This window comes from Periplaneta americana, chromosome 9 (assembly GCF_040183065.1).
Source record: "Periplaneta americana isolate PAMFEO1 chromosome 9, P.americana_PAMFEO1_priV1, whole genome shotgun sequence".
Taxonomy (NCBI): Eukaryota; Metazoa; Arthropoda; class Insecta; order Blattodea; family Blattidae; genus Periplaneta; species Periplaneta americana.
Window position 1 is genome coordinate 63,887,605 of NC_091125.1, and position 13,572 is coordinate 63,901,176.

The 13,572-nt window shown below is 35.2% G+C and overlaps 1 protein-coding gene across 1 annotated transcript; it reads right to left on the reverse strand.

The window, feature by feature from the left end:
- Positions 1-3,828: 3,828 nt before the first annotated feature.
- Positions 3,829-13,096, reverse strand: LOC138706022 (hemolymph lipopolysaccharide-binding protein-like). The gene is made up of 4 exons (XM_069834915.1): positions 12,895-13,096; positions 10,974-11,091; positions 8,279-8,545; positions 3,829-6,272 (listed from the first exon to the last, which is right to left on the reverse strand). Exons 1-4 carry the CDS (start codon positions 13,069-13,071, stop codon positions 6,115-6,117), a joined length of 720 nt encoding a protein of 239 aa, XP_069691016.1. The 5' UTR covers positions 13,072-13,096; the 3' UTR covers positions 3,829-6,114.
- Between the last annotated feature and the right edge of the window lie 476 nt (positions 13,097-13,572).

Here is a 13,572-nt window from a genome sequence, read left to right on the forward strand (position 1 = left end):
TATAAAAATATATCTTAATAAGAAATTGTGGAAGGCCTAGTTATGAAACAGGCCAGGTCTCTCATAGCAGGCTCATGGGTTGACTTCAGTATAGGCTTCTATCTCGTAACAAAAAATAAATATAATGATATTTGTACTGAAGGGATAATCACAGATGTTACTGATAACTTCACATGCAGGCGACGTGGAAACAAAAAGGAAATCCTTCACATTTTCTACATACCCTACATTAGGCATAGACAGTTAGTTACAGAATCCTTATCAAGTGTTTAATGGGGCCTGAACACTTAAATGTAACAAATCAGAAGTTCACCGCTGTGGAGTAACGGTTAGCATGTCTGACCGTGAAACGAACGGATCCGGGTTCAAATCCTGGTTGAGACAAGTTACTGGGTTGAAGTTTTTCCGAGGTTCTCTCACGATCCATTAAGAACAAATGCTAGGTAACTTTCGGCGCTGGACCCTGGATTAATTTCGCTGTTATTATCACCTTTATTTTACTCAGACGCTAGATAACCATAGCAGTTGATACAGTGTCGTAAAATAAATCAATTAAAAAAACTTAAAACAAAATAAATCAAATAATTGATTAAATGGCGAACTTACTAGTGTTAATTATGTAAGCATGTGCGGCTTACATAATTAACACGAGTAAGTTCGCCATTTAATCAATTATTTATATTCAAGTGTTAAAAGTAGTGTACGAAAGATTCAAAATGGAAAATAAATCAGTCAAAATATGCAAGTAAGCACGTGTCTCTGAGCTTCCTCATTATGCTCTGTGGATTGGACCTATAATAGGTCAAATTATAGGTTATATTGCTTACATCTTCCACATACGATCTAGATGGAATATAGGCCTAATTAGTCGCAGCAGCAGCCGTTGTAGTAGTAGTAGTGGGAGAAGAGGTACAGGAGAAGTGAACTGTATATCAGTACCTATCTTCCTATTATAGTGAAGAATTGTCCTAAAAGTAGGCAATTTCTCTCCTCCCGGTATCATTACCTTCGGCTTCCATTCGTGCGGAACAGCGTGAGATCACCGTTTGACGGAAGGTCGTTTTGGTAAGTCTTTTTTATTTATTATGTTAATTTACTGGGGATCCCCAATGGTTATGATTTAAGGTCAAGGGTAAATAATAATCACAAATTTTATTTCGTCCTATTGGCACTTTACAAGGAAAACAGGGTAAACACGTGCTGACCAAAAGGTCACGTTCGTGGAAACAATGCAATGACGAAACCGTTCTCATAGTTCAGATTCCAGAGTTAGAAGCAGTTCAGAGTTCGTGAGGGACGTTCCATTAGATTCAAATAAATGACCAATCTATTTTACAACTAAATTTGTAAAATATCGATGCTACTTAATATGTTCTTTAGTTCTTAGCTATAGCTGTATCAGCACACACGTATTTAGTAATCCTTAGGTTTCTTACATCATCACCCGCTTGGTGGCTATTATTTACAATTTACGTTATGGTAAATTTGAAATAATTTGAAGATAAACACTTGCTACATTATTTACACAAATCAAAAAAATTACAAAATATTAAATTTAGTTCTTCATTAGAATTCCGACGATTTCAAACAAGTAATTTGAATTTTATTCACTTTGATCACAATTCATAATAATATGTTTTCTTTCAAAAAGGTTTCCCATTACCATTTCTTTAGCATAACAGAAATTTTACAATTGACGTAAACTATCTTTGTCGCCTGTACCTCTCAACGGTTGTACAATTTATTACTGCTGGATTCTGTCATCCAGTTTATTTACATATAAATAGTTCATTAGAATTATTGAAGATATTTTGCTAACGTTTTATTGCATCCTTTTATATTCCTTCTTTCACATATATAATTATATTTTTATTTCCTCTTGAATGGTGCTCATTGTCAGTGTTGGCAGTAACGATTAAGGATGTACAAAATATTTAATGTAATGGAGACAATGAAAGAATTCTATAGCTTGTATAATTTATAGTGTATTCTTATAATTCCGTCTATTTCATCACTAACTGCCTGAATTTCATTCAAATATTGAATCCAGTCTGTCCATTGGTATCCTGCGTAAAAATGTGTACTTCGAATCCCGATAATAATATTTGTCAATATTTCACAAATTATGTATAATCCACTGACATAATTATACTTACGAGGAGAAGTTAATAAGTTTTTAACCAACCACAGAAAAAATTATAGGATTTCAGTGATACATATTTATATCCAAACGTAATTCCCTTATTACCTCTGATTTGAGGTTCTGGCTGATATGACCATCTATTATCAGGCAGTAGAGTAAAGTTGCCTATTTCCGTGATACTTTTTCAAAATTGAATGTCAGTCAAAGTTTTGCTGTTCGACCATAGCGCCAGACATCTTTCTCGAAAGAGTTCATCTTTTTCCTATTTTTGAAACATCGCTGATCTTCGTAGCAAGATACCCAATCCCGTCACATTCAGAGAAACAAGCGTATCACGCAATTAGGGGTATCACGGAATTAGTCAACTTTACCCTACATCTCACTTGACGATGTGTGTCAGAGGGAGAACAATTGCTTGTGTACATCTGAAGTCTGATTAATGCAATATGTTACTAGTCAGCGATGTATGAAATGGAGGGGGGAAAGGAACTGACCACCCTATCCCATTATTTCCTGGCTTAGTTGTCTCATAAGTGATGCCTTATTGGTAACACTTGTGAGACTGAGATCTGTCTTCGGACAGTTGCCTAAATAACCCCCTTATAACTCAAGATTCTAAAGTGTAATTAACCTCTTTAGAAAATTCAGAAGCTTTTGACTCAAACAAGCCATACACTACTTCCACCATATCATTATTGTCCTCGACTTTCCTTCCTTCCAAGTCCTGCTTCAGATTCTGAAACAGAAAATACTCTCATGTAGCCTAATCTGACGAATATGGTGGTTGGCACAACAGTTCAACTCACAGTCTTGCAATGTCATTTGAGATGCAAACGCTTTGTTGAAGGTTGATTACTTTACTCAGCTGTCCTCATCCCTTAAGTTTTAGTTATTCTTAGAGTGTTATTTCTGTTTGTTATTTAATAACGCTATTAACTACTCGGTCATTTAGCGCTGATGAGATTGGTGATAGCAAGATCGTATTTGGCGAGATGAGACCGAGGATTCGTCACAGATTACCTGACATTCACCTTAAGTTTGGAAAAACCTAGGAAAAACCCAACCAGGTAATCAGTCCAAGCAGGAATCGAACCCATCCCCGAGCGCAACTACGGAACGGCAGACAAGCTCCTCAGCCGACTGAGCTACGCCGGTGGCTCAGAGTGGTGTTAGAAGGTTAAAATAATATTCAGTATCCACACTGAAATCACCTATGATAATACACTCTGCATCATAACAAATGGAATTTATAACTTTCCCAGCTAATTTCTGCGCTCGAAAATATTTAGTGGAAGAGACGAGGAGTGGCTTTGATCTATTTTCTTTATTTCTGAGTGAAAGAGAAAAACCATTGTTTCATGCATAGTAAGGACTTACTCATCTAGGAAAAAGTAATAATTACAGACGTGAGAAAGTAATAGGAAAAATAACATGGAAGACTATAGTTTAAACGCAGTGTAAAAATAAGGAAATATATCACTTCGTTTTGGATAAGTACCCACACATTCTAAAGCTGCCACACTCTAGTATCATAATATATAAGATGGAATATGTGAAAATACCTTTAGTTTCTACATATTCTTATAAGAAGTCTATAGTATGTTAGTTACAATAGTTTATTAAGGGATTGATGTAGGATTTGTTTTATAAGCTTAAAATTCTAGGAAGGTATTTAGAGACTCCAATTCTATCTTTTACACTACATGTATATTTATTACAATATGTTTTCATATTATATTGTATAATATATTACATTGCTTAGGTCTATATCAGATACATTCAATTCTGATATAAGTGCATGTCATACCAATCATTACAAAAATTAATTATTCAATGCAAATAAACTAAGTATTTACATTTCTCATTACTTTTTCATCCCATTTCACCATTCATTTAGAACATATTGAGTGCTAAAAATGATAGTTTTATAAATACTATTGTAAACTTTTCACGATAGGGAGTATTAAGTGTATTTATTTAGATTCAAGAGAAGTATACACTACTGGATGAAAAATGAGACATTAATGGATATTTTTCAGAAATAAAATAGCCACTATTTTGAGTAAAGGTTTGTTAAATGACCCTAGATCACATTCTTCCAGATGCCTTCGTAAAGTCACAATAGTTATCCACCTACTCTGCCCCAAGAATTTAACACAGTAATGTCATGCTTCTCTTTTTTGCTTACTGATCGAGGGATGTTGAGAGTTGTAACTGCTCTGTAATTTTGTAGACAGTTATTACTCTGGAATATAATTCTTGGAACATTATGGTATATGCTGTTTCATTTGACAATATTTATGTGAATAATCAAGAAGTCAATAGTCAGATCGTATTTTCATTGAAAACCACCTTTGGTGCAATTTAGGTACCTATATGAACTTGAATAATTGGCCTACATTGCTATTCTTGGAGTAAAAATTATTACATTTCATAAGCATACCTCAAAAAATAATTCAATATGATCAAAATCGGTTGATTATATTACGGGACAATCGCTGTACACAGACAGACACGCACAGAAAAATGGCATGACCAAAAGTACTTCTTGATAGCAGATATGAGGCGTTCAGAGCTAAAGTGGATCAAGTCACAAATTTTCATAAAACTTCATTTTCTGATTATCTGAAGTTGGATCTTTTCCCAGCAGTGATGAATCAAGTCTTAATTCGAAGCATTCACCGGTAGGTAACACTAGCACTTTGACTCGGATTATTTGTTCACGATGTTCTGAGCCATAGTGGATCAAGACACCAATGCGTTACATCATTTTTAGTTGGTTATTTAACGACGCTGTAGGTTATTTAGCGTCGATGAGATTGGTGATAGCGAGATGATATTTAGCGAGATGAGGCCGAGGATTCGCCATAAATTACCTGGCATTCACCTTATGGTTAGGGAAAACCTCGGAAAAAACCAAACCAGGTAATCAGCTCAAGCGGAGATCGAACCCGCGCCCGAGCGCAACTTCAGACAAGCAGGCAAGCGCCTTAACCGACTGAGGCACGCCGGTGGAGGTTACATCATTATTAACATCACAATTTTATTATTTATATTTTATAAATCTAGAATTTGAGAATGGAGCTATAAAATTATTGCTAGTGAAATTAGATGATCCACTAGAGCAAGTTAACTTTAAGTTCTATTATCTCAAAACTGCATCTCATGGACTTGATCCATTTTAGCTCTGAACGCCTCATATGATGACTTCTTTTAATGTAACTCGATATGTATGGTTTTGAAACACCACAATATTTTCTCTTTATATGTCGTATGACGATCAAGTGATCATGTAAAAATATAGAACAAAACACGAAATTCTTTGTCACAATTTACTGAAATAATTTTTTTTAGAACTAATGGCAGGTACTTGACTGTCCGCCATTCACCCATATGAAGCCAGTTGTGTAGACCAATTTACCCACAGAGTCGCTGCCCAGGGTGAGCCATAGGAGGCTGGTCTACGCTACACCTGCGATGAGAAGAGATGATGGAGATTTGTCGGGGTGCCACAGGGGAACCGGAGCTTCCGGAGAAAACCCTGTGTTACCTGAACTACGGGCTTGCCCAATACAAGTTATAAATAGGGGGTATATCAAACCCGGGACCACAGGATTATTAGGCCAGCGCTCTAGCCACGAAACCACCGTGGCGGACCTTGAAAGAAAACTTATGATTTTGATTTTTTAGAAACAAGATTAAAAATGATTCTGATACGAACTCAAGTAAATGTAGAAGTACGAGTATGTTCTAACATTATATAGCGCTTAATAACAGCAATAATACTGTATGATAGTGAAGTCTGTAATACGCAGTTTATATATTTTATATTTTATCGAATTACATTATTTTTCAGTTTAAACATTTCAATAAACATGATATATATAGATATATGTGTATATATATTATATGCATATATAAGCATGTTGCTAAGTGGTAACGAAATTATATTCTTGCCTTCGAGTGTGGAGTTATATTTCCCTCTCGCAGAAAAAAGGCAACGCAAGAGAGCAGGAAACATCCGCGAGTGTGCCTTCTGGTTTATGGAGACACCCACAATTTTCTCCTGTCCCCCCATTCGGCTCATTGGGATGCCATTTTTGAAACCCAGTGGAGTTCAGTGACTGATCTGAAATACAGAGGTAGCTTGTTTATTGATGATATAGAAAATTTTCCTTATCTACCTTTAATAATTTAATAAGATATTGAGAGTTTACGAAATATTGCTACGATGAATGGAAAACTAGTTGAATTACAATGACTATTAAACTTGTACTACGTCATACTCCTTTTGACCAATAAAACGGTACGAAAGGATGTGTTTCAACCAGTCATGGCTGTTTAGCGCTGCAATTTTATCACTTTCATAGCATTTGTTTATTTTTATCACCTCCCTAGCATTTTTTTGTTTTTATGACTTCCTTAGCATTTTTTCTTTGTGTGCCAACATTTCAAACCGCAAATTCTTTACGGTACTATAAAATATGCTTTGCGATCGTAATTTGTTTACCGAATAGTCAACTGAAAATGGCGGCTCCGTTCAAACATTTTGGTGAAGCTAACATTAGTGAAATAGAATTTTAGTAAGTCAATTAATACCTATTTTGTTGTATTAGAATACCGTAAGATGGGGAAATATCAGACGGATTTACAATATTTTTAAATATCCTGAAACGATTATAATGATTTTCATAAAACTCGATGTACTTACTGTTTCTACTACACCTTAGGAATAATAATAGCATAAAATAAAATAATTAAATAGTTTCATGGAAACAGGATTAATAATTAAATGCTGTCCGATGTTACCTCATATGTTGAGGTAATTTCGGACACTCGGTTGATTATCAGTACTGTCTGAATTTAAACCCGTCTGGGGTTATTTCGGACACATAATTTTTTTTTTAGTGCAAGTCTGTGAAAATCTTTTATTGTGAATTTTTAATATTGTAGATTGTTTCAAATAGCTTGTTTACCCACTTGAAAACATCACAGTTATAATTCATAACTAAACTACAAATTGAAACAAGGAAAATTAACTTCTGAGAAAAATTATGTTCCTAAAAGATATTATTATTATTATTATTATTATTATTATTATTATTATTGAATATAAATTTTCCCCTCTCTTCTGAAGGAACCGGCAAAACTATCACTATCTGATGTTTTTCAACACTGTCATCATCAGGAACGTCCGGGAAAATGAAGACAGAATGGGAATCCGCAATGTGCAGCTCTTAATATTCCATGGATAATGGATAAGCATATCTTCTTCCGCTTTGTCTAAAACAGATGGTCTTCCAATAGAACCAGGGTTTGTATCATTAATTTTATTCTCTAGTGTTGACCGCGGTACACCGAACTGATCCGAAGCCTTTCTGTAGGAAAATTTTTCCCGATTTAATTGCAGAGACTGCTTTCTCAAGATTTTTCGGATCATAATTGCATCGCGGAACGACGCCAAGCTTTCGTTTGTACGTTCGCGGCATTGTCCGAATTAACCCCACTGCATGCAGTTATCTGTAAATAATTTAATAATTTTCAGTTCGTATGACATAGGAAGAAAATTGAACATTTCATTTCATTCTAATACTACAAACATATGTATCACATGAAAATAATAATCACATGCTTATTCTTCAATGCTGAGTGGATGAACGTTTCCGTAATAAAACAATATCCAGTAATTAACACACTATTTTCAACAGCTTCACACGACACATCGGCAGTTATAATTCACCAATGGGTTTTTAAAAATGTGCAGAAACATACAAGTTGTACGAACATAGTAAAAAGCGCGGAAAAGATGCTAAGAACTGGTGTTACCAACATAAAATATGATAAATTGAATTACCGTCTGATGTTACCCCTGCGTCCGAAATATCCCCACTTTACGGTACTTTATTTCTTCTAATCTCTATATAATTTCTTCTAATAATGTAATTAATAGTCAATTAAATCCCACACGAGTTTTTATTTTCTCTACATAAATCTGCTAGTATTTCAATCGCAGACTTGTCGATAAACTCAAAACTTCTAGTGAGATTACTGTCGATAAAAAATGAGAAGGAAATATAAGTGTTAATGAAGACTACTGTTAAATAAAAAAATAAATAATTAATTACCAGTACTTACTCAATACAGTCACGAATTCTCCTTCCTTGTAGTTGTCATGGATTCCAATGAAAGCATTGTCTTCTTTCCAATCGTCGAAGATTTTGGGGTATTCTCTCCATATGAGAATGAGAGACCTCGCCTCAGTTTCAGAGTTCAATACTGCAAGGTCGGCTCCCTCCTGGATGCAGATTTTTCGCGCTTGGAACCAATTTTTAGGTGTGGCGTGGAATTTATAGTAGCCCAAGCCGGTCACCAGCTCATAGTGAGAATTGGACTGAGGCGGAGCTGAAACAGTAACTGAGGTTGTGAATCACTTTCGACGACACACTGAGACAGAGGAATTTTTAATAAATTGTAGAGCCGTTCCATGACACAGTGAGCCTGACACCAAAATTTTTAAACTTCTTAGCCTGTATTACATCGAATTTTGAAGATTTGGCAAGAGGAAAAACTGAAGTTAACTGTGAAAGAAGAAATATGGATATCAGTTCACCATTCATCAAGAAATTGCGGTTTAAAGAGAGTTGTGTAGATTTGCAAGCAAGCTAGACCTGGATTTTTGTACCGTAAATTAATATTACCGTACAAAGCTCCCTATTCCATCTGTTTGCCATTTTATTATGCTGAATGAAAGAAGATAGCCCATATTTGCAGCTGCAATAATATTTTGTTCTGAAAGGTAAGCATATTTCCTAAAATGTTTGCATTTTATAATGCTTGCTTGAATTTATTTATTCATTTATTCTGGTTTAGTTAAGGCCAACACACCTTCTCTTCCACACCACCAGAAATACAATGTCCCACTTGTGACAAAATAACTTAAAAATGTTAAAGCTATATGAGAAATTGCATTTTCTAAGAAATCAGTCAACCTCTGGGCTTATATGAGAGAGGATAAATTCATATCATGTCCTATCAGTGCCAATTGACTGTCCCACCCGTAAAAACAATTATATTTTGAATGTATTACCATGCACTTCACACAATTTTAATAAAATATCATACAGTGTCACGTTTTGGTCCCACCTGTGACAAGATTTCAAAACTGAATAATATTAAAACCGAGACAAAGATTTCTTTAAAATTCACAATTATGGAAGATTTTAATGTAAAGAGTGCATATCATATAATATTCCTACTGAATTAAATATCTGTCATATGAGCAGAAAAAACGCAATGCAAGCGTTCCACCCGTGGCAGTGAAATGGCCGTGTCTCCGATACAGAATTAGTAAGATCAGTGAATGGTACTGTGCAGAAAGACTAGAGGAGGACCGTACGAGAAATCTATACTTATACCATGAACAAAGTAAAATACTTATGGAAACAATTTGATAGGATACACGACTTCATTTCTGAGCGAAATCACTCGCCCTAACGATGTGTTTTATATGGGACTTAAAATATTCTCGTTATAGAACTGCAATCTAGTATACCACAGGCAATAACACACAACATATTACATATCTTTGTTAATCTCCCAGTAGTGACACTAATTACTATCTATGAAGCCAAACAAGTGATCAAAATAATTCAGATTCGCGATATTTCATTATGTGATGGGTTGAGCAGATGTCCCATAGATGGTTTCAAATATAGTGTGACTTCGTATGATTTAGGACCGTTACACACTACAGCGAGAACCAAGGAATACGTTCGTCGAGTTATGGAAAATGCACAAAGTTATGTTCGAACTTGGACATGGCTGATATCGGTAGGCCAGCGACTTTTTTTAATCATAGCTACCCCTCTCCCAGTCTGTAGTTTCTGTTCCCATGGGTAACCTAATCGTATTGTATGCCTATAAAATTTATGTTAGATAAATAAAATGGAACAAATAATAGAAAGTCAGCTGTTCAAATTTAGCCTACATCACTTCATTTCGATATCAAACTGCTTTCCGTATGGCGTAATAAAATTAGTGTTTTAATTATATCTGTACACGAGAATTCATTGTGTAGCAACACATTTCTCGCTATATAATGAAAACCAAGGCATTGCTAAGCTGTTTACATGTATATTACACGGTACATAGTTCTCGCTGTAGTGTGTTACGGGTCTTAATGAACATTTGTTGTCTTTCCTGGACGGATATCAGAAAATTAAGAGATTTCTTGTACTATGATTTGTACTGAAAGACTGACTGACGTCCAGTATACAAAAATATTGTTTTCCAAACACGACATGATCTCACACTGCACGTCTTTGAGCGAAGACAAAGAATTGGTGACTTCTTATAAAAATGCCATATAGTTTTAATCTTGCATTCTATATCTACCACCTATTTCGTTTCATAAAGAACCACACGCGAGACCACCACAGTTAGTCTGATAAAAATTTCCAAGTTGCTGCATATCGTTGTCAGCGGGATGCTAGAACAAATTTTACTGTATTTTTTTTTTTAACTCTTGTAAAGGTGGCAAACTTGCGTCGATTTAGATGGTTATTTCATCGAAAAGTAGAAAGAGAACAGACGTCTTTCATAATGAGTTTGTTCATGAATACATCTTTATTTAATTACGGTATTAATATGCTGATGACGTTTGGTACATACTCATAAAAGAATGACTCACTCACTGAGGCGATTCCTCTAGGTGACCTACGGTGCAGTTGAAACACGACATAGTAGCTCACTATTGGTGACTCACCAGATGATCCTTATTTATATTGAAAATAGTGAGTATTGGCAATGACTTCGATAGACCCTGACGTACCTGTGACGGTGGCAGATATCAGAATGGCGTCGTTGTTTTCGCACGTTACTGTAGAGTGATCGATGTTCACTTCCCAGGGTCCAGAATCACTTTCTCTGGCTCCATGACCTAGTTGAACCTGGAACACATTGAAACTTTATCTGACCACAATATTTTCTTTAAAATATTTCGAATTACTCGTATAGAACTCCATTATTATTGGAAATGTGATTATGAAATAGTGACGAAAAATTGTCTATATTTTCTGCTTCATATAATCACATACGTACAATCATAGTGACTAATGGAAAATTAACAAGACTTCCAGATTCTGAAAAATGAAACAAATATGAAAATTGTAAATACACTTTAAAAACACAGAACAGTTTCATAAAAGAAGTCCTAAAATTCAAAGAAACTCTAGGAATAGCTAGATTTTTCTACCTATTAATATCCCGATTGATCATATAGATATATATATGTCCGCTTTTTGATAATAAAAATAGTCGTCCGTATACATTTTTGGAAATACTCTAATTTGTTCGCGTTTTTCATATTGAAGTCTTGCTTATTCATTTTTGTTTCGTTTCGTCTCATGTTGCTGTGAGCTGTGAGAAGCATATTGCAGTGTATGTGATTGTTAAACGTGTAAATGCTGTTAATCCAGATACATTCTTCATTTTGTTAATTGTAAATCGCAGTGAACTTATCGAGCAAGTTATTAAATTCCATGGATTAGACTTACCATCGATTCTGTGAAAAACTTGTTTCAGTGAAATTTAATTTCCGACATTTTACATGTAAGCTTATGTTTGACTATTTCTATGGTGACTAACAAGGAATTGTTTAAGGAAATTACATCTAGTGATAAATATGCAGAAGCTATAGAAGTGATATAAATGACGAAGTTGGTACAAGGAGTTCGTTCGTGAGAAGAATATGTAAGTATTTCGAGATTTCAGGATATGGTAACCATAACTCAAGAAACAAAAATTCTAACATTGGAAACTTTATATACTACATATCCATTAAGTAATTATATATATAATATATATATTATATATATATATATATATATATATGGGTGGCTCTCTCATGGATCCTGAGGAAGGAACTGTAACAGGTGGTATAGATCTCACAAGCAGGGAATACCGACGGAAGGAATTCGAATGAAACAATGCGATAAGGAAGAGCGGGCGACTGGAAAGGTCAGGAGATAACTTGAATGATATGCAAGAGTACAGTCGGAAGAGAAATGTCATCGATAGAATTAGTCTTGCGTTGTCATAGTTACATTACGAGTTTAGTTTATTCCATTGCATGTGAATACGTGATTTGTATCGCACGGTATTATTATTTCATTCGTAACAATATGTTGCGCGTTTAATTAGCTTCGAATTTTTCTCGAAACTTGTGTAAATGGACTTGAATGGTTACTGATCTCACCGCTTCAATTATCAACTGCTAGGTTCAAGGTTAATATAACTTAAATACGTACAAAATTGAACCCGTTTCTCATCCCAAAGCTAATATAAATTCGTTGTGTTGTGATTGGTTCTTGTGATCATATAACGTATAACACAACTGATCAATTTGCCAATATCTATAATAATTAATTTAATATGCCGAAATAATAATAAATCGATTAATATTCGGATATATTGATAACCACCGGTCATTATACAGATTAATATTATCTTAATCAGAGATCATGTGAACGACAAGAGCGAAGAAAATGTAAGTTTTCTTTTCCGTCGCTTTTATCGTGTATCTTCGCTTTTATCGTTATGCACACCTCAATGACAATGCATGCTTCACTTCTCTCTGATATAGCATCGCTGCTTCTTTTATCGTTTATCGTCACTCCAACATGTACGTACCTTAAGTGTACTTTTCTCAGACACATTCTCTAAATATAGAAAGCAAAGCCGTTGTCAATAACCTGAGCTATCCAATGTCCCGTGCTGTTCCGCTTACTGAGCAGGGAAAACTTGATGGATCTGGCGCCAGTAGAGTAGCAGTCCGAGATTCTCGATGCCTCAACAAGACAAAGAAGCACGCAGAATACCCAGAGACAAGAAGTGGACGTCCATCTCACACGAAGAGCAGACGCTGACATTTTGACTCTCTGGAAGCCTTTGATGGTTTACAATGATACGAGATCCTATCCTACATTTATATAGTTCTCATAGCATAAGGTTTTGGGATATCATCCGACTTAATCCGCTTAAAATAAATAACATAATTCCGAACAGATGGAACACGTGTGTACTTGATGAGAGTACGAGGATTGAAAATGAACCTTTATAACACAAAGCGTTGTAAGTACAACAGTAGCCAGAAAATATTGTCACCGTCATCGTATTTTATTATTTAAATCTTTAAAATGTTTTCTCTGTTTAGATTTCAGTTTTCCATTGTAATTTATTTGAGATTAAGTTCTGGCTGAATCCGTCATAACTGAAATAGAATGGAATGGAGTTTACAGGAGGGGGGGGCACTATGGCCCAGCATTGTGATCTGTTACGATCTATTGCACTAACCCTCAAGCATTTCCAAACCCACACCGGCTGTCTACACTAAGGTTCGCTGCGTACTCAGGTTTCGAGCAGGCAACACC

Excerpts from the sequence above, each read along its gene's own strand:
- LOC138706022 (XM_069834915.1), bottom strand. The coding sequence starts at position 13,071 with ATGTCAGCGTCTGCTCTTCGTGTGAGATGGACGTCCACTTCTTGTCTC. Across the intron at positions 11,092-12,894 it reads CGGGACATTGGATAGCTCAG|GTTCAACTAGGTCATGGAGC; the intron begins GTTATTGACAAC and ends AATGTGTTCCAG. Across the intron at positions 8,546-10,973 it reads GATATCTGCCACCGTCACAG|CTCCGCCTCAGTCCAATTCT; the intron begins GTACGTCAGGGT and ends TTACTGTTTCAG.